This window comes from Pseudophryne corroboree, chromosome 3 (genome assembly GCF_028390025.1).
Source record: "Pseudophryne corroboree isolate aPseCor3 chromosome 3, aPseCor3.hap2, whole genome shotgun sequence".
Classification (NCBI taxonomy): Eukaryota; Metazoa; Chordata; class Amphibia; order Anura; family Myobatrachidae; genus Pseudophryne; species Pseudophryne corroboree.
Genome location: NC_086446.1, coordinates 540,160,670 through 540,182,176, shown reverse-complemented (window position 1 = coordinate 540,182,176; position 21,507 = coordinate 540,160,670). Strand labels below are relative to the sequence as shown.

The 21,507-nt window shown below is 43.7% G+C and overlaps 2 protein-coding genes across 3 annotated transcripts in view; both read right to left on the bottom strand.

Annotated features, from left to right (window-relative positions):
• Positions 1-1,822, bottom strand: part of KIF19 (kinesin family member 19) — a 240,429-nt gene extending 238,607 nt beyond the window's left edge. For both annotated transcript variants that reach the window (XM_063961184.1, XM_063961185.1), the window contains exon 1: positions 1,481-1,822. In XM_063961184.1, the coding sequence (XP_063817254.1) occupies positions 1,481-1,519 (39 nt within the window). In that variant the 5' untranslated portion in view covers positions 1,520-1,822. The remainder of the gene's footprint in view (positions 1-1,480) is intronic.
• Positions 1,823-14,086: 12,264 nt separating this feature from the next.
• LOC135057333 (uncharacterized) lies at positions 14,087-18,425 on the bottom strand. Its single transcript, XM_063963223.1, has 5 exons — positions 18,413-18,425; positions 17,955-18,043; positions 17,624-17,645; positions 15,703-16,332; positions 14,087-14,270 (listed from the first exon to the last, which is right to left on the bottom strand). Exons 1-5 carry the CDS (start codon positions 18,423-18,425, stop codon positions 14,164-14,166), a joined length of 861 nt encoding a protein of 286 aa, XP_063819293.1. The 3' UTR covers positions 14,087-14,163.
• Between the last annotated feature and the right edge of the window lie 3,082 nt (positions 18,426-21,507).

Sequence of the window (21,507 nt, the reverse complement as noted above, 5' to 3'; positions counted from 1 at the left end):
CATAAAAAAACCTAAAACTAAACTTTTCACTAAGCAGCTCAGGAGAGCCACCTAGTGTGCACCCTTCTCGTTCGGGCACAAAAATCTAACTGAGGCTTGGAGGAGGGTCATGGGGGGAGGAGCCAGTGCACACCAGGTAGTTCTAAAGCTTTACTTTTGTGCCCAGTCTCCTGCGGAGCCGCTATTTCCCATGGTCCTTACGGAGTCCCCAGCATCCACTAGGACGTCAGAGAAATGACAATTAGGAGCTGATTGGTTGGTACTTTATCTCTCACAACTTTCTCTCTATCCAAGCTTTGATAAATACCCCTCTATAATAGTAGTTTCATCTGCTTTCTGACTAACTTGTGCATGGTGGGTATGTTTATGAGTATGTGGTTGGAAAATTAGATTGTAAGCTCCACAAGGAAAGAGGTCAATAAGCCAAAATAAAGTTTGATGCCTTTACAAAACAAGAGCAGAGCATGAAAATAATAGTATGATGACAGATTCAAAGATGTGTGAGCATATATGCGGAACTAAGTTAAACCCTTTTACGTTTTCTCCTTAAACATTTCATGTTTCAAGATATAACCTGGTACAGTATACTATATCAGATAAAATATGTGCTATATGGTAATTGCTTCTGAATTGAGCCCAATCTAAAGTGCGTGTTACCTCTTTGTGGACAATATGCTATTAGTCGTATTGAATAAAGGTCACTTCATGGGCTGAAGAACTCTACCACTAGGTCATTATTATAGACCTTGGCTGTTTAAATAGTGTTACCAGCTCTGCATCTTATCAGCGCAGCTGAAGTTTGATATGAATCCTGTAATGTCACAGTAATTATATGTCATTATTTGTCCATTCTAATCCTTTGCTTAAGACCCCCAGCGACGGATTAACACACACTCATCACACAATTACTGTGCAGTGCAGTGTGAACAGAACTATGCTCAGGCATGTCACGGTAACACCACTCAGACTGTCAGACACTTTACATTACACACGCCACACGCCAACAGGAAGAATAATACCGACAACAAAGTATTAGCACACACAATGCAGCCTTCATGTATCACACAGCCCTGGTACCTCCAAATAAGCTGCTTCCCAGTGTGACCTGTTGGGGACATTCACCGAGATCACCTGGTGTATCATAATTTTATTTTATATATATATATATATATATATATATATATATATATATATCTCTTGGAACATGTAATGGAATTGCAATAAATAAAATACAATGTACATGTGTGTGATGATAGATAGATAGATAGATAGATAGATAGATAGATAGATAGATAGATAGATAGATAGATAGATAGATAGATGTGAGTTATAGCTGAGAAGCAGAATGGGAGCTACATCTTGCTGAGCACACAGCTAGGAAGTGGTCAGTGACCACTGGGCAGATTATATACATGTCTCTGTCACATCAGTGATGAGAGGACATACCTACTGTATAATGTGAGGTTATGGGGAGACTTACCGTGAGCTGCTGGTCCTTTGACTCGCCTCCGTCCTTCATGGCTGGATGTTGCAGCAGTTGGGGAAGGCTTAGCCGTACATGTCGCACCACAGGGGTCCACAGGCATGGGTCTGCTCAGCAGGATTTACCTAGGCACTGAAGCCGCAAGTCCTATGGAACACATATTTGCTAGGGAAACAGAGGTACGGAGAGGCAGGTGGGACAGACAGGTATATCTTCATGTGTGTGTCGGGCTTGGAAGTGCAGGGAGAGCGATGCCTGGCTGGGAGAGACTCGAGCAGCTCTCTCTCACTCCTTTATCTCTGCTCTCTCATGGATTCCCTGGAGATTTGGAAACCCAACACAACAAACCAACCCCAGCTGTCACTGCAGTTCTCACATGCGCCCTCTTGTGGGATCTTTAATATTGCAGTTCCTTCCCTTTTCACAAGCAGGCTGCGTCCTTGCCTGTTATTGTTAATGTTAACACTATACTATGATAGTAAAAAAAAAACTAAATAAATGTTGCACTAGAGAGCAGAACCTAATATGCAGAAAAAAAAGAGAGGACAGTATTAAATGAATGAGTTGTATGATCAGAATTATGTGACGTATAATTCACTATTATTGTTAATTACTATCTTTTATTTACATGGTACCGCAAGTTTTCTGTAGCTCTGTACAAAGGCAGTAAAGCCTACAGCAAATTTATATTCCTTGTTTGTTTGTTTGTTTGTTTGTTTGTTTGTTTGTTTGTTTGTTTGTTCGTTTTTGATATGCTTTTTATTCTTGCAATGCAATGTAATATATATATATATATATATATATTTATATATAATCTCTGTAGTGATCAGCAGCACTCCATACTGTATGGTACAAATGAATTAGGCCGGTGCCCTCCGTATGGCATCCCCAGCAAGGATGTCTCCAAACATAGCCCACAGTCGGCGGCACTCACGGCTCCCTCAGCGGGGAATATAACGAGACCGAGTCACGTAAGAAGTCACTTCTTACGTGACTCGGTCTCGTTTTATTCCCCGCTGAGGGAGCCGGGGGTGCCGCCGACTGTGGGCTATATATATATATATATACACACACACACACACACACACACACACACACACACACACACACACACACACACACACACACACACACACACACACTATTAGATGATTCTTTTATTCATGCTACTGTTTCTGTACATGTGTGACTGCAAAATAACATTGATTTTCTCTCTTAATATACAGTATACACACTGTATATATATATATATATATATATATATATATATGATCTGTATGTGTCCACGTTTGTTCTTGGGGTTATAAGGTGGTAAGCTTGATTTGTATAATGTTTATTCCTGGCGAAAATCCTATGGGGATTGAAACGTTGAACACTTGACCTTTGTGTCCGTGAGTTTCTTTTGGAAAATTGTTTCTGAGTGCCGCACCACTGCTGTTGTCTCTCTCTCTCTCTCTACATGTGTATATATATATATATATATATATAATTCCAATGGCGGCACTCACGACTCGTTTAAGCAGATGACAGTACTCGGCTTAGTGGGCAACGTGCAGGCTTGGACTGGCCCACAGGGGTACAGGGGAAACCACCGGTAAGCCCCACTGCCTGGGGGCCCCTCCTCCTCTAGGGATCAGGTTCTAGACTGTGCACTTGAATTATACATTATACATATGTTACCTTATACTGCACAGGATTCAGGGCCGGTTCTGGCGCGGGCGGCAATAGGGGGCGTGGCTTCATACAGGGGGCGTGGTCATTTACACCCCCTGTACAGACTGAAATGATGTGCGGTGCGCGATGAAGTCATCATGCACCGCACAGTAAAGGACCTCTCCACGAAGGGAAACTAGACGTGTACGCGTCTAGTTTCCCTTCACAGCGGCAGCGGGGGGGGCAGCGGCCAGTGGCAGCAGGCGGGTAGCTGGGGGCACACAGCAGCAGCGGATCTTGCCCTGGTGCGGCGCCCTCCGGTTGGCGCCCTGCGCCCTCCGGAAAGGCGGCGCCCCGGGCAAAAGTTCTGCTTGCCCGTGGCAAGATCCGCTACTGACAGGATTATGATGTATTCTCTACAGTACATTGCTGTCATTAATCTGGCACATTATTATGCATGCATTAGCATTAATTACTATATAAATTATCAAGGAGTCCAGACCAGGTACTCTATAGTAGTTAGCCAAACCTCTGTGGTGGCTGGCCACACCTCTAATCATGGGCCCCTACCACTGCATACCCCCGGTGGGCCCTTTATGCTCCAGTCCGACACAGGCAACGTTTCAGCGCCAAACAGCACTTTTCTCAAGCCATGTAAAACAGATCCACACACTTACCAATTTTATATGTGCCCGCCATCACAACCAGCAGTACCCGCCGGGCTTCCATTTCCAGTCACTGCACAGACCAATCCGTAAGTAATGACGGTCTCCATGGCTACCACTAATAACAAAACACAGCTGTGAGAAATACAAACACAGAATAACAAGATTAATGTTTAAAAACAGGAGCACAAGTGGCAAATGGGCTCAATCACAACACAATCATAATAGTAAACATATCAAATCCACATTGTTAATAAATAACGATATTGCACTTGCTGGAACTTGTATTAACGAGAAATGACTTTTGTTATGATAATGGGACCAACCTACACACGTCTGGTTGTGCAATGGGGTCCAATGTGGTCCCATCGTATGTCAACATGTTCATGTTTATGGTTGAACAGCAATTGTTTTTTTCTAATCACACCACTGCAGAAAGGGTGCTAACTTATTTCAGATGTATAGACAATCTGCTGATAGTGTGTGGAGGCACAGAGGACGAATTTGTGACTTTAATGTCTGTACACAGTGCTAGTGAAAGCCCGGTGAAGTTCACCTACACATTGAACGGCATATGTGTTAATTTTTTGGATGTGCCCTAACTAAAGTTGAAGGCAGATTGTTGCCTGCCCTGTACATGAAACCATCTGACAGAAATAACCTGCTGTTGGCCTCAAGTGCACATCTTGTTCCTTTGAAAAATGTTTTTTCTTACTCCCAGTTCCTGAGAGCACTACGTATCTCTAGTAGCAGAGAGAAAGGTATTCAACAATTGGAGAATATGTTATTGAAATTTCGGCAGAGAGGTTACAGTGAAGGTGATCTACAGAGAGCTAGAACTAAGGCCCTTGCCATTCCCTCTAACGAGTTGTTGTCATCTAGGAAAAGAGATGACAACAGCAATCGTCAGGTTTGGTGTAATAAGTTCACACATATGAGTTAGGTTTATCAACAAGAAGGCAAAACCATTGTGGTCCATTGTCACGTCGTATAAAGTTTAGGTGTATTTCACCATAAGTCCCTTATGACATGCTACCGTAGGGGTAAGAACTTGAGAGATTATATTGTACGTAAAGATGTGTCCATGATGAGTAAAAAGGAAAATGTCCCATTCTTGGGCAAGCCCAAACATGGATGCTTTAAGTGTCTGAGTTGTACGACATGCAGCTTCTTACAAACGGGGTCTGCATTTAACCACCCTTAGACAGGACAAACATTTTCTATTAGACATTGCCTCACCTGCACTAGTTGTTTTGTAGTTTATGTCATCACCTATCCCTGCTCTAAAATCTATGTTGGGAAGACTGAGCTCACTTTTCGTGAGCTCATGGCCCAACATCGCACGGCTATCTGTGCTGCGTTAAATACTGGTACTAGTGTGCAGCCAGTTGACACGTCATTTCTTTGACATAAAGCATAACCTGTCATCACTGCATTATCGCAATATCGACCATGTGCCTCCTTTACCTAGAGGAGGTGACAGGTCTACCAAATTATTGCAAAGGGAATCTGAATGGATTATGAGACTCGATGCCTTAGCCTCTCGCAGCTTGAAGGAGTCTTCGGGTCTGCAGGCATTCATTTGTGTGGTATCATGATTGCCTCGTTTTCAGCTTCCTTTGTGATGTTGTTACTTAGGTCTATTTGATCTTTAGGTTAACCATTTAGAATACACATCACACCTTAATTAACTGTGATTGTTCCGATGTTCATAAATACGGCCGTGGTCTGCTGATACTATTTAGAATTGTATATGAATTAACCAGTATAATCTTTACAATTGTTATTATTATGCTGTAAGCTTAACTGTATATTATGTGCATTGTTAATGCGCTCTCTTGTGCTCTTGTTCTCAATGTACTATGCACTGTACATTTCACTGCGGTGTTTTGTTATTTTTGTAGCCATAGAGACCACCGTCATTTCCGGGAAAGGTCTGTGCAGTGACCGGAAAAGGAGATTCGGCGCGTCTTGCTGGCTGTGGCGATGGGGACTTATATACTGTATTTGGTCAGTTTGTTCAGTTTTTCATATGGCTTGATAAAAGCACTGAGAGGCGCTGAAACGTTGCCCACAAAGCCGTGTGGTGTGGTTTCTTTTTTACATAGGATATATATATATATATATATATATATATATATATAGTAACAAATAAGCTGTGTAGAGGAAGATGAGGACTGGGATTTGTCCATTACGGTTTATTTCATCAGGATGACCACAGACTAGTAACCATCATATGGCCCAGACAGCTTTTTTATACCTTAGACTCCTCCTCCCCCTCCCAGATTGACAGGCAAGTCACACACCCACCCTGACTTCTTAAGGGAGTTCCTCACATGTGTTCTGGTTGATCAGTTACATGCTTTCAGATGCAGAAGGCTGCAGGGGAGAGGTGCACTGCATGTAAGACACACTTTTTTTTTATCCTCCAAATACATGACTTCCCTGGGTTTATCAGCTAAATACCCTTGGTTCCTCTGTAGCACACTGCATTCCACCTGGGTCCTTAGTACCCCAATTTGGCACTGACCACCAGGGTAAAAGAGACACTAGCCTAACAATTTCTATAGGGACAGTGCTTTCAATAAAACACAATTGTTGTGAAATGCTCACTGAAACATTGCAGGAATCTTCTGTCTTTTCTCAAGAATCCTCACAAGTTACTGACACTGTACATGTGCATTATAGTTACCTACCCTCCCACATTCTGCAGAAGACTCCCTGAATAGTAGCAATCTCTCTGACTCCCTGAATAGACCAGCAATCTCCCTGATTGCACCTTACCCCCATTACGTACAAGTAGCTATTACATTCTTGGGGGAAAAAGGGAAAACAGATACATACATTCAAATGGTATCATCAGTGCCATTTCCCTGCATTAGTTAGAAGGCACAATGATCCCTATGGCTACATGCATTTTAAAAAAAGGTTTCTCATGGCCACTTACAGTATATGGAACCTCTTGTAAAATACAATACACAAATATATCATGAAAAATATCAGTGTCTTTTCTTCAACAAGTAGATTTTACAAACTTTGGGGCTCATTTACATTTGGGTGTAAGTCATTTTTATGACACGCCTCTCAGATGTAGCAGTACACGTCCGCGCTGATAGGTGTTACTTTCACAGTCTACCTGAAATGCTTTTTCAATAGTAGGCTAGTATGCTGTGCACACTGTCAATTTGTGAAAGTCCTCAGCTGTGGGAGAGGATACATAAGATCCCTCTCCTCCGAAAATACCTCCATAGGCATAAATCAGCTACCTAAACGCCATCTGAGGATCATGAGGCATCCTTCAGGACCAAGCTATGCTTTTTGGACCTTAGTACAGAGAGATTAGACTACAGTCCCTACTAACAATAATTTGGATTGTGATCTGTAGCGTAGTTAGAAAACTGTAAAAACTTCTGCTTTAGACTGTAGGTTATGCATCATTGTATGAAACACAAAACACAACCTTGATAAATATGCCTCACAATTACAGCACAGAATTGCAATATGTACAGTACTGCACAGGAAAAATATAGTTACATATGTACTCCTTTTCCATCTATGATGCGGGTCGCAGCTGGGAGCCTGACACGGGTGCTACCCGGCTGCGACCTGCATCGATGGCCCCTTTCCCATCAGCAGTCACCATCCCGGCATATTGCCGGGTTGGTGACACTGCTGGTGACGCGGCAGGGGCGGCGCTGGCACATGATCTGCCAGCGCCGCCCTTCCATACAGTGTAAACGGGAGCAGTGTCGCATCGACACGGCTACCGTTTACACTACAACCTTACCCGGATCATACCCGTGTGCTACCCAGGTAGATACCCGGGTAGGATTCCGGGGTCACTTGATCTGGGTTTTTGCAGAGGGACCCTTTTCCACTAGCAAAAAACATGGGTAAATGCGCCAAACCCCCCGTAATTTTGCAAAAGTGTTTGGAACCGATCAAGTAGCTGCTCGGCAGAGTTGTAATGCCGAGGTCCCCCGGGCAGCCGCCCAGGACAAGCCCACCTTAATGGTAGAATGGGCTTTCACCGATTTTGGTAACAGCACTCCAGCCGTAGAATGAGCATGCTGGATTGTATTACAGATCCAGCGTGCAATAGTCTGCTTGGTACCAGGAGCCCCAATTTTGTTGGGAACATACAGGACAAACAGAGCCTCTGTTTTTCTAATTTGAGCCGTTCTGGCGACATAAATTTTCAAAGCTCTGACCACATCCAGAGATTTCGACTCAATCAAGGTATCAGTAGCCACTGGCACCACAATAGGTTGGTTCATGTGGAAAGATGAAACCACCTTCAGCAGAAATTGCTGACGAGTCCTCAACTCTGCTCTAGCTACATGAAATATCAAATAAGGGCTCTTGTGAGACAAAGGCGCTAACTCAGACCTCAGACACCCGCCTCGTGGATGCCAAGGCCAACAGCATGACCACTTTCCAAGTGACAAATTTCAACTCCACCTTCTGTAAAGGCTCAAACCAATGTGATTGAAGGAACTGCAACACCACGTTAAGATCCCATGGTGCCACTGGGGGCACAAAGGGAGGTTGGATGTGCAACACACCTTTCCCTAAAGTCTGAACTTCTGGAAGGGAAGCCAATTGTTTCTGAAAGAAAACTGATAAGGCTGAAATCTGTACCTTAATTGAGCCCAACTTTAGGCCTGCATCCACACCTGCTTGCAGAAAATGGAGAAAACGTCCTAACTGAATTCTTCCGTAGGAGCCTTCTTGGATTCACACCAAGACACATTTTCTCCAAATACAGTGGTAATGTTTAGACGTTACTCCTTTTCTAGCCTGAAGAAGTGTGGGAATGACCTCACTGGGAATACCTTTTCGGGCTAGGATTTGGTATTCAACCGCCATGTCGTCAAAAGTAGCCACGGTAAGTCTTGGTATACGCACGGCCCCTGTTGTAACAGGTCCTCGCATAGAGGAAGAGGCCAGGGATCTCCTATGAGTAATTCCTGAAGATCTGGATACCAAGCCCTCCTTGGCTAGTCTGGAACAATGAGGATCGCCTGAACCTTTGTTCTTCTTATGATCTTTAGAACTTTCGGAATGAGAGGAAGTGGAGGGAATACATACACCGACTGAAAAACCACACCGGGCGTCCACTGCTATAGCTTGAGGGTCCCTTGACCTGGAACAATATCTCTGAAGCTTCTTGTTGAGACGAGATGCCATCATGTCTATTTGAGGAGTTCCCCATAGACTCGTCACTTCTGTGAAGACTTCTTGATGAAGACCCCACTCTCCCGGATGGAGATCGTGTCTGCTGAGGAAGTCTGTTTCCCAGTTATCCACTCCTGGAATGAAGATCGCTGACAACGCGCTTGTATGCCTTTCCGCCCAGCGGAGAATCTTTGTGGCCTCTGCCATCGCCGCTCTGCTTTTTGTTCCGCCCTGGCGGTTTATGTACGCTACTGCAGTTATATTGTCCGACTGGATCAGTACGGGCAGATTTCGAAGAAGATGTTCCGCTTGAAGAAGGCCGTTGTAAATGGTCCTTAACTCCAAAACGTTTATGTGTAGACAAGTTTCCTGGCTTGACCATCTTCCCTGGAAGTTTTCCCCCTGCGTGACTGCCCCCCAGCCTCGGAGACTCGCATCCGTGGTTACTAGGATCCAGTCCTGTATCCCGAACCTGCGCCCCTCTAGGAGGTGAGAGCTGTGCAGCCACCACAGGAGTGAGATTCTGGTTTTAGAATATGTTTGACCAGACTCTGAATTTCCAGAGCCTTTTCCACTGAAAGTAAAACCCTCTGTAATTCTGTGTCCAGAACCATTCCCAAAACGACAGCCGCTTCGTCGGAGTCAACTGCGATTTTGGCAAGTTTAGGAACCAACCGTGATGTTGCAGAACTGTCAGGGAGAGTGAAATGTTCTGGACCAGTTGGTCCCTGGATCTCGCCTTTATCAGGAGATCATCCTAGTACGTGATAATTGTGACTCCCTGCTTGCGCAGAAGAACCATCATTTCCGCCATTACCTAGGTGAAAACTCTCGGAGCCGTGGACAGACCAAACGGCAACGTCTGAAATTGGTAATGACAATCCTGAATTGCAAACCTCAGATAAGCTTGATGCGGAGGATATATGGGGACATGTAAGTAGGCGTCCTTTATGTCCACCGACCATAAAATCCCCTTCCTCCAGACTGGAGATTACTGCTCGGAGAGACTCCATCTTGAATTTGAATCTTCTTAGGTAGAAATTGAGGGATTTTAGGTTCAGAATTGGTCTGACCGAGCCGAACAGGCTCGAATAAAAGCCTTCTCCCTGTTGTGACGGGGGAACCTCGATAATGACCTGATTTTGACACAACTTTTGTATTGCGTCGCATACTACCTCGGCAGAGAAACTAGCAAGGCCGATTTGAAAAATCGTCGAGGGGGAACGTCTTGAAACTCCAATTAGTACCCCTGGAACACTATTTATAATACCCATGGGTCCAGATCCGAGCGAACCCAGAACTGACTGAAGAGCTTGAGACGTGTCCGCCCCCCCATGGTGCGGGCTCCCGCAAAGGAGCCCCAGCGTCATGCGCTGGATTTGGCAGAAACCGGGGAGGACTTCTGCTCCTGGGAACCTGCCACTGACGGTGATCTTTTACCTTTTCCCTTCCCTCTAGTAGCAAGGAAGGAGGAACCTCGGCCCTTTCTGTATTTATTGGGCCGAAAGGACTGCATCTGATAGTGGTGTGTTTTCTTTTGTTGTGGAGGAACATAAGGTAAAAATTATGACTTACCCGCGGTAGCCGTAGATACCAAATCAGCGAGACCGTCACCAAACAAGACACCACCTTTATATGGTAGAGATTCCATATTTTTCTTGGAGTCAGCATCAGCATTCCATTGATGAATCCACAAAGCTCGCCTTGCCGAGACTGCCATGGCATTGGCCTTTGATCCCAAAAGGCCTATATCTCTTGGTGCTTCCTTTAGGTAGGCTGCAGCGTCCCTGATACAACCCAGCGTTAAGAGGATGCTATCCCTATCTAGGGTATCTATATCAGATGACAAGTTATCTGCCCACCTCACGATAGCACTACTCACCCACGCAGATGCAGTTGTTGGTCTGAGCAGTGTACCTGTGGTGACATAAATAGATTTTAACGTAGTTTCCTGTCTACGATCTGCAGGATCCTTAAGGGCTGCCGTGTCAGGAGACGGGAGAGCCACCTTTTTTGACAACCGGGATAGAGCCTTGTCCACCATGGGTGGTGACTCCCACTTTTCTCTATCCCCAGAGGGAAACGGATATGCCGCCAGAATCCTTTTGGGAATTTGAAACTTTTTGTCAGGATTTTCCCAAAGCTTTTCAAAAAGAGTGTTCAGTTCATGAGAGGGAGGAAACGTTACCTCAGGTTTCTTTTCCTTGTACATACAGACCCTTTTATCTGGGACAGCAGGGTCTTCAGAAATATGTAATACGTCTTTTATCGCCACAATCATGTACTGAATGCTCTTTGCCTATTTTGGAACTAATCTGACATCACTATAATCGACACTAGAGTCGGTATCCGTGTCTGCCGACTGGGCAAACAAACGTTTTTGTGACCCCGAGGGGGTCTGAACTTGTAATAACTCATCCTCCACAGATTTCCTCCATGCCTGGTTCTGAGATTCAGATTTATCTAATCTCTTGGTAATAAGAGCCACATTAGCATTTAAAGCATTCAACACATTTACCCAATCAGGATTCTGTGGTGCCGACAGGGTCACCCCCACAGCCGTTTGTGTGCCTAATACAGTCTCCTCCTGGGAAGAACACTCAGCCTCAGACATGCCGACACACGTGCACAAAACACCCACAAACACACTGGGCATATAGGGGACAGACCCACAATAAAGCCTGTCAGAGAGACACAGAGGAAGTTTGCCAGCTCACAACCCAGCGCTTAAACCCGGTTCTGAAACAGTTACGGAATGTCCCAGACCTGCAGCGCTTTTATAATAACTTATATTGCACCAAAAATCACTGATGTGAGCTGTGAGGACTAAGCCCCGCCCCCAAAATGGCACGCTTCAGCCCCACTATTTTCCAAAATCTTTATACTGGCGGGGGTTAGGACAGTGGCTTGGCACCTTGTCCCCTCTTGCCAGTCACTTTTTTAGAGGTCTATATGCTGCCCAGGGCGCCCCCCCCCCCTCCCCCGCGCCCTGCACCCTGTAGTGCCGCTGAGTGTGGGAGCATGGCGTGCAGCGCAGCCGCTGTGTCTTCTGACTTCTGGCTCTGCAAGGGGGGTGACGGCCGGCTCTGGGAATGAGCCCCTAGGCGTACCTAGTGATCAAACCCTCAGGAGCTAATGGTGTCCTGTAGCCAAGAAGCAGAGCCTTTAACTCACTGGAAGTAGGTCTAACTTCTCTCCCCTAAGTCCCATGAAGAAGGGAGACTGTTGCCAGCAGATCTCCCTGAAAATAAAAAACCTAACATAAAGTCTATTCAGAGAAACTCAGTAGAGCTCCTCAGAGAGCATCCAGTCTGCCTGGGCACAAGTCTAAAACGGGAGTCTGGAGGAGGGGCATAGAGGGAGGAGCCAGTCACACCCTTTCAAAGTCTTAAAGTGCCCATGTCTCCTGTGGATCCTGTCTATACCCCATGGTTCTTATGGTATCCCCAGCATCCTCTAGGACGTATGAGAAAGGGGTATTAGTTTAAAATGCACTTTTCTTGTTGGAAGTCAATGAATAAGAGGAGCAGCTGTGAGCCAAGAGAGCTGTCATTATCAGAAGTGTGTGAATACTATTGTAAGATTCTGTATGACGAACGTGTACTGGAGATTAACATCTTGCCAAAATGTAGGATAGTAATGTAATTGGAAGCCTACAGATTACAGTGTCAGAGTCATGCCAGATGGGATGCTTATGTCATGCAAAATCGTGGGCTTATTACACAATGAACACAATGTTCTGCATGTCTAGAAATCGTCAGATAAATAAGTGGCATTGGAGATTAACAAACAGCAGGTAACGGCATTTGGAAACAAATGTGGATTTTGCTGACAGATTTGGGTTTAAACGATATTGTCTTTCAGGTCACGTTTTCAACCCCTCACAATAATGGCAGAGTTGGAGGTTTCCAGCCTCTAACTCATCCTATGTATATATAAATGCATTCTGCCAGTACTTATAAATGTTTTGTTTGCTGGAACACATTTATAAGGAAAACTATGTGGTAAGATGATGCAGTATGTATGTAGAAGCTGGCGCACAGTTATTATTTAGTTTTACAAACAGTTAATTTGAACAAAAAAGAACAGAAAGCATGGCCAGATGGTGTGTAATTGGGAATTTTTTAATTAAAGGCTATCAAGTAATAAAATATAACGCATGGACAAATATTTGCTTTCCATAAAACAACATGCACTAGACTGTGTAATGGTAATAATGGTTATATGTTTCCATTGCCCAAATTTTGGTGGGATATAATGTTAGGGGGCTGTCCTGCTTTCCCACACTCAGGGTGTTTTCCTTGATATGCAGTATGAAGGAACAGGATAAATGTCTGTCGATCGGCCATGGCAGTAATTACACTGTCCAATGCGGCTGACTTGCAACTCCAAAAATATTGGCCCTCATTCCGAGTTGTTCGCTAAGTTTTTCGTTCGCACAGCCTATTAGTAAAGTTGCGTTAATGTAGTAAATTTGCGAACATCCGCCCCCAACGTATTTTAGCACATTCGCACGCATTATTACACAAAGTGGGCGTACGGCAAATGACATCGCAACAATGCGAAATCCTCGCAGCAATGCGAACCCATCGCATAAACACATACTTCTTCGTACAAATACTAAGTTGTAGTATATTTACACATTTTTCAGTTAAAGTGATCACTTTTGCTGAAAAACGCACCACAATTTGTTTTTATACTATTAAGTGGACTAACACCTTCCAAATCAAAGTCCACAAGCCCTCCTCAATAACAAATCCAATTAGTGAATTAATTGAAATGGTCATGATCAATTAAGTATTTGTTGAAATCCCAGAAAAACACTTTGTAGCCATAAAATAACCTCCTTTTATTTACATGTTTAATATAAATATAGATGTTTGCAATGTGCTTGGTCTAATGTGTTTGTAGAATTTATTAAAGTAGAGTTTTTGTATGTGAATGAAGGTGTATGCATGTTTAAAAAGCCAATAACATGTTTTAGTTGTTGATTTAAAATAACTTACGTTAGATGTTTGAAATGTTTAAGGTAAGAAATGTTTGTTCTGCAATCTGCTGTTCCTTTATTGCATGACTAAATAATAAAGAGCCGCTGAAGTTTTTAAATTTATTAGTTTATTTTTTTTTAAAAGTGGAATACTGATATTATCATTTTTTATAATATTTTTAATTATAATCATAAAATTAACAAAATTTTTGCATGGCGTCCAAAAGCCCCACCAAGGCCTGGAGATGGCGCCTCATACTGCAAACTATATCCTGCAAGGATGTTGGATCTCCAACGGCAACATCTGTAATTAAGAGATAACAAACATTACTAACTTACTCACATTGCTTATTAGCCTAGCAAGGCACAAAGCACACTTTAATGCATGCAGGTCCAAACTGCATTCCTCCTGCTTGTGTGAAACTACATATACCAGCAGTCGTTGACTCAGTTTTGGTGCCAGGGAATGAAAAACCTGTGTAAGGGCATGCTGGGATGTGTAGTTTTTCTACAGTTGCAGTTGCGCAGTTTGGACAGGCCTGCTTAATGGCAAAGTTGATACATCATGACTGTTTTAGGGTTCAATCATTAGCCTTAAAAAAAGCCAGCATGCTCAGTTTTTTTGTGTGACTTATTCCAATTGTAAAGAGCATGGCCTACATTTGCTCCTATGTGATTTCATTGTAAGATGTAGCGTTGGCCATAGCAAACAAGGCTAAATAAATTTAATAACTTGTAGAAGTTGTTCCCCAATAGTCAAGATTAATTGTATTGTTTGTTCTGGGCAACATCCCATGTTAAAGTTATGGTGGTAATTCCAAGTTGATTGCAGCTTTAAAAATTTAAGTAGTTGCTCCAAACCATTTGCACTGCAGGGGAGGCAGATATAACATGTGCAGAGAGAGTTAGATTTGGGTGGGATGTGTTCAATCTTCTATCTAATTAGCACATTAAAAATAAAGCAGCCAGTATTTACCCTGCACAGAATCAAAATTACCCAATCACATCTAACTCTCTCTGCACATGTTATATCTGCCTCCCCTGCAGTGCACATGGTTTGGCCCAACTGCTAAAATTTGTCCGGCATGCAAACATCTTGGATTTTAACCCCTATGTTCCATCTTCAACACTGTTACACCATGTTGCCATTCATTCACATCCTTTATTTGTGGCATTATTTAAAAGGGGTTTGGTCCTGCCTCCTCACACTGCATATCAATATCTTCCGAAGGCCACCATATCATAGCATTCCCACACTCCCTGAAAGCTGCCCTTACTAAATAAGTGCAAACAGGGTTTATTTGAATGTTTTTTCATTTTGTGAATGTAACTTTCCCACCACAAATCAGTGTGTCATTAGTCTACATAACAAAGTGAAGCATGTGTTTTGTAAGTTAAAATTTTCTGACTACACAGGCCCAAGTGTAAATCGACAACAACATACTAAACTCCACTCAGGTCTAACTGTTGGCCTTCAAAACTAACACATATAAACCCTGTTGTCCTGCCAACCCTGGCTACCTAATGAGTGTCAACCTAGAGTGGACACACAAAATATTGCACACATACACACTGTACATATAATGACACTCACAAATATGTAAAGGCAACATGTACACCATGATGAAAATATCCAAATTTTGTCCTGGGGACAAGAATTCAAACAGTACAACCCTGCATGTTTTGGCATTGTAAGTGTAAGTGGGTAATCATTTCGACACCAAAACAAAACTTACTTTCCACGGCAACATCCTGACTCCCGGAATGTTCGTCAGGGGCTTCCTGTGCCCATTCACTGGGTGGTGAGCTTGGCATGATCGGTGAAGCCGGCTGAGGGATGGTGAAAGGAGGAGGGATTGGGGAAGGAGGAGGGATTGGGGAAGGAGGATGGATTGGGGAAGGAGGAGGGATTGGGGAAGGAGGAGGGATTGGGGAAGGAGGCTGGATTGGAGCAACAATTTCAGAGGGGGGGTCTGATTGCGAGGGCGAGGGGGGTGGAGAGAAATGTAAGGCAATAGAGGGTGAGGGGGGTTCAGATGGGGATGACGAAGATGAAGGAGAAGGGGTATGGGAAGGAGGAGAAGGGGTCCCAGAAAGAGATGGAGAGGTGTGGTGAGAAGGGGAATGGAAAGTGGAGTGGGCCAGGGAAGATGAGGGGGCCTTGGAAGATGAGGTGGACTGGGAAGATGATGGGGACTGGGAAGCTGAGGGGGACTGTGAAGGGGAGGGGGAGTGAGAAGGGGAGGGGGACTGTGAAGGGGAGGGGGAGTGAGAAGGGGAGGGGGAATGAGAAGGGGAGGGGGAGTGAGAAGGGGAGGGTGAGTGGGAAGGGGAAGGGGGTGGGGAGTTGTGCCGTTGTTGTTGTCCTAGAATGTAAATATTGTAAACATTGTTAAATTATGCAAAATTACATAGTATTCATTTGTTCATATCAATGTTCTGTTACATATTTTTTTTTAAATATATTTTATTTTGAAACTCAAACATGTTAAGATCCTCTTCATGTTGGCCACGGCAAATAAAATGTTTCCAAACGTGAACTTTGAAGCTCATTCCTTAATCTAGTCCATTGAGTCATAGTGATTGGTCTAGGCACCATCACCAGATTAGTATTCAAGGCACCTTATTATATAGCCAGCACTGATCCAGTATTTTGGACCAGTTTCCAGGCTGCTTCTTATTTCTTGAAAACATGCACTTGTTTCGTGTCACTTTACTACAGTCAGTACTGTTTTCCCTAACCACACACACTGTCCTAATTTCCAAAAAAATACACTGAAGGATGCAATTAGCCTACCACTTACTGTAAAATCTTGGTAATTCCAAGGGGATTACAGCAGGAATTTATTTAGCATTTGGCCAAAAGCATGTGCTCTGCAGGGGTTGCATATATAACATGTGCAGAGAGAGTTAGATTTGGGTGTGTTTAGAAATTATGGGCATGGAAAATCCAGCCTGTTTTATTTTAACACTGCAAATTTAAAAAATGCTTTAACACACACCACCACAATCTTACACACTCTGCACATGTTACATATGCTTCCCCTGCAGTGCACATGGTTTTGCACAATGGTTTTCAACAATGCGTCGGAAACAAAGAAAAACAAGCAAACATTAGCACATTTTAAGCTAAAAATCGTATGTAATGTAACTTACTTCGTGTATGGAGAGCACGGATTTGCTGGCGGATCTCCGCCAACAGATCTGGAGTCCGCCTGCGGAGATCACTCCAGCGCCTCTCCAGCTGGATGATTGTCCGCCTGCTGCGGACGCGAGTCCGCAGCAGGCGGCGGACCTCCGCGTAGGCCTCGCGCTTCACCCGATTGGGGATGAAGCGCCCAACGCGGCCTACGCGGCGGTCCATCACCGCCACCAGCACGCGGAGCTCCCGCCTGGAGAACGGTGCTGCACGCATCATGGCAATGGCGTTTTCCTTATTTGGGCATATATTTATAGTGTCTGGTAGCATGTGATTGGCCAAAAATATGTCATTTCTAATAACTTTATTGATCTTTGCAATGCTGTGAAGAGCAGAGTGTTATTTTGCACGAGCGGAAATTCGCATTAGCAGAAGCGAAAATGTTTGTTAGAAACAATTAGATAAAACACACAGAGACAGACTTTACTGAAAATTACTAAACATATCTGTGTACTCACCACAGGTCGTGTGATCATTCAGCTGGACAGTCACAAAGTGTCAAACATTGAGTATCATTTGTTTGTGTGTTTGTTTACATAATCAGGATTTGAGGATATAAAATAAATAAGGACACTATTTATTAACATTACAGTATTTAAATTATTACATAAACATTGTCAGCTTAACGTGTTTTTGTTTTTTATGTTTAAAAAGAAAAAACCATTCAAACACAACAACAGCATTCCCAAATCACTTTACAAGAACATACTAAATGCAATCATGTTTAAAAATACATAAGCATACTGGGTTGTATTATTTGTGCAAATATAAATGGGAAAAACACTATACCTGAAATGTTCTGCTACGATTCTTGCCCTCACTTGGCTCCCCCTCCGTGTCACACTCCCCCCACCGAAGCGTGGCACAACCCCTGGCTCCTCATCAGGCAATTCCTCTGCCTGAGGAAGCTCAACACTACTCCTTACCGCGATATTATGGAGTATTGCGCACAGGACCACTATTTTACTTGCCATCTCCGGCGAATACATGATGTCGCCACCCGTGCGGTGGAGCACACGAAAGCGCCCTTTCAGGACACCAATTGTGCGCTCCACCAGCTGCCTAGTGGCAGTAAGCGCGGAGTTAAATGCCATCTGTGGTCCTGGCCTGGGATTACGGTAAGGAGTCATGAGCCAGGGGGTGCAAGGATATCCACGGTCTCCTGTTGGAATAAGAGCCACATTTTAGATCTCAAATTTCATATATTGTTGTTACTTTTTAACTAAAAAATTTGAGCAACAACTCACCCAATAACCACATGTCTGGTCGTTGACTTGATCTTAATCTCTGCCATATCCCTGATTGTCTAATGACATACGCATCATGGGAACTTCCTGTAAACTTTGCGTTCAGGGAAAGGATCTGGAGGGATGGCCCACAAACAACCATTACATTCAGAGAATGAAACAGTTTCCTGTTTCTATAAATTTCTTCATTATGTCTTGGTGGCTGAATAGCAACATGTGTGCCATCCACAACCCCAATAACATGTGGGAAGCGACTACCACCTTCCGCAAATTGCCGCTTCACCACATCTAGGGCACCAACATCCAAAGGCATAGCAATAAATTGCTTAACACGCTTGATGAAAGCCTGGCAGACACGTCGCAGGACCTTACTGAACTGGCCCTGCGACATGCCAACCAGGTCTCCAACAACATGCTGGAATGATCCTGTGGCCAAAAAATGTAACACTGCAAGGAATTGTGTCAATGGTGGTATTGCTGTAGGATACCGAATTTCAGACTCCAGATCACTCTCTATTATGGAGAGAGTGTCTAGGATTAGATGTGGTGGCAGCCGGTATCTACGCACCACCACATCATCTGGCATCCCAAAAAGTATGACACGGGTTCTGAAAATTGGTGGCCTAGCACGCCTCCGTTGCCTTGGTTGATGAGGAGCCGGCTGTGGTTGTGGGGCTGGCGGTTGGGGTGGGAGTGCTGGCGTGGGTTGGGGAGGTAGGGCTTCTGCCGCAATATGTATTGACATCACACACTTTTTGGAGAGAATGTTAAGAAATGTCAATTAAAAAAAAAACAAAGTTTTCCAAAATTTTACACAATAACTGTTTTTACAATTGTGGTGTCAACTTACTGCAGGAGCGTACATTTTTTCTGTGTTGAATTCATGTCAAAAATGCAAAAATAAAAAGCAAATAAAACTAAATTTAATATTTGGATATAAAAAACATATATTAATGCAAAAAATCTTTTGAAAAAAAAAATAAAAAAAAAAATAAGAAATTTAGTACCTAGTCCAGGAAAGACCAAAACTACTTTGCAGATCAATCCTGGAAACCCCAAACACTTTGTTTAGCAAACTTTACACAAAAAATTATTAAAAATAAAAAAAAAAAACAAGCACCAACACAGGCCAACGACACTTACCTGCTCCTAAAGAAATAAAGTCTTGTTTTTGTGGACCACACCCAAAAATAAAGTCAAAATTGGTTTTTCTCACCAAAAAAACAAAACCTACAAGAGAACACAAATGACAGTCAAAAACAGCATACAGACACTTCCAACAAACAAACTCCAACACAGGCCAACGACACTTACCTGCTCCTAAAGAAATAAAGTCTTGTTTTTGTGGACCACACCCAAAAATAAAGACAAAATTGGTTTTTCTCACCAAAAAGTAGATTCCTAGAAGAGAACACTAATGACAGTCAAAACAAAGAAGCACGGGAATATTTTCACAAATGGACTTGCAAAATATATATGTGTTATAAAAATTAAAACATTAAAATGTATTACAAAAACTTGCAAACACAAAAATTTTTTACAAAAAACAGAATACTCACAAACGAAAATACACAGAAAAAATGACTGCCTATATTCAAAACGCAAAGAAAAGGACAAAGGTATGCTTGACAATTACTCACTCTGCCAATTCCACTATCACCTTCCCGCACAAGCCAACAACTCAAACGCCAAACTACCAACACTTACAGCATGCACAGTAGGCCCTTAAATAAGCAGTGCAATCATTCAACAGAATAACAGTGTACACCTGTGTGAATTAACGAGTCGCACGTAGGTATATAAGCGCACACACCTCGGCGTACACACGTCATCACAAACATGGCTTCTCGTGAGCAAATCGCAGCAGAGATAGACCGCATTGCAGAGCAGCAGATGGCATTGCAGAAACAACGGATAGAGTGTCAAAGGCGCTTGTTAGAATACGCCTCTGCGGAGGTTAATGCAGGACCTAGTACTCTGCAAATTTCTGCTTCTGAACCTCAAGAATTGAGTGTGGATACCCTGCCACACACACATAGTGAGCAAACTGAGGGAGAATTGACTTTAGCCACACAAACACAGCAGACAGAAGCTGCTAGTGAGGAGGAAGATGGAGATGACCAACCTGAAGAAACCTCACAGGCTACCTCCAGACGGAAAAAAAGACAGCCTGCATTCACTAAGAGGGAGTTGCGTGTCTTGGTCACGCAGGCCATGTCCAAAATACATAGGGGCCCCAAAAACATGGGGGCTGCTTCCAAAGAACGCATCTGGAGAGACATCACAAAATCTGTGAATGAAGTTGGCTCTGTCGTCAGAACATCACAGGAAGTGAGACGACGGTAAGTGCATCTTGACAATCCTTTTTCTGTGCTAAGTTGCCTAAAAAATGTAGTTACATGTCATGTTATGTCTAGCAAACACAAGCAGAACATGTGTGCTAGATATTTACTTTGAACAATAAGAAGACTCAACTTTTTCCCTCTTTCACAATATTTATGTAGGTGGGCCGACTTCAAATCCCGCCTGAAGGCAAAGAGGGCTGCGGAGTGGAATGCCTCAAGGGCAACAGGGGGGGGACCACCTGTCGCTGTGGAGTATACTGACTTGGAGGAGATGGCGATGGCCTGTGTGAGTTATGAGGAGGGCCAAGGGGTGTCTCATATGGACACGGACCTGCCTGAGATTGTGACGGGACATGACTTGGAAGGTAAGTTTACACATGTATTTGTCTGAAATTTGAACTGTATTAATAATCTTAAACTAATTTTGACTCCAACTTTTCCCCCACACATTCTTCTATTTGCTTGCCACAAAACACAGCACAGGGGGGTGAACAGTTTGAGTCACAGGCCGGTTATGTGGTTGAGGCTGAGGTGGAGGGACCTAGTGGGTCTGCCAGTGTGGGCCAACAAAACCCACCTATGCAGGTTCCTACTGGCCCCCCCACCCAACCCTCTGCTATCCCGGAGATCCTGCTTGAAATTGCTAGGTATGGTGAGAGCCTAAACACATTTCAAGACGGGGTCATCCGGGAGGTAAGCCAGATAACTGTCCGGCTCACTGAGATCCGAACCTGTGTTGAGCAAGGTGTT

Coding starts and splice junctions, on each gene's coding strand:
- LOC135057333 (XM_063963223.1), bottom strand. Junction 16,333..17,623: donor GAATGATCACACGACCTGTG/GTGAGTACACAG, acceptor TTTACATTCTAG/GACAACAACAACGGCACAAC. Junction 14,271..15,702: donor TCAGGATGTTGCCGTGGAAA/GTAAGTTTTGTT, acceptor TCTTAATTACAG/ATGTTGCCGTTGGAGATCCA.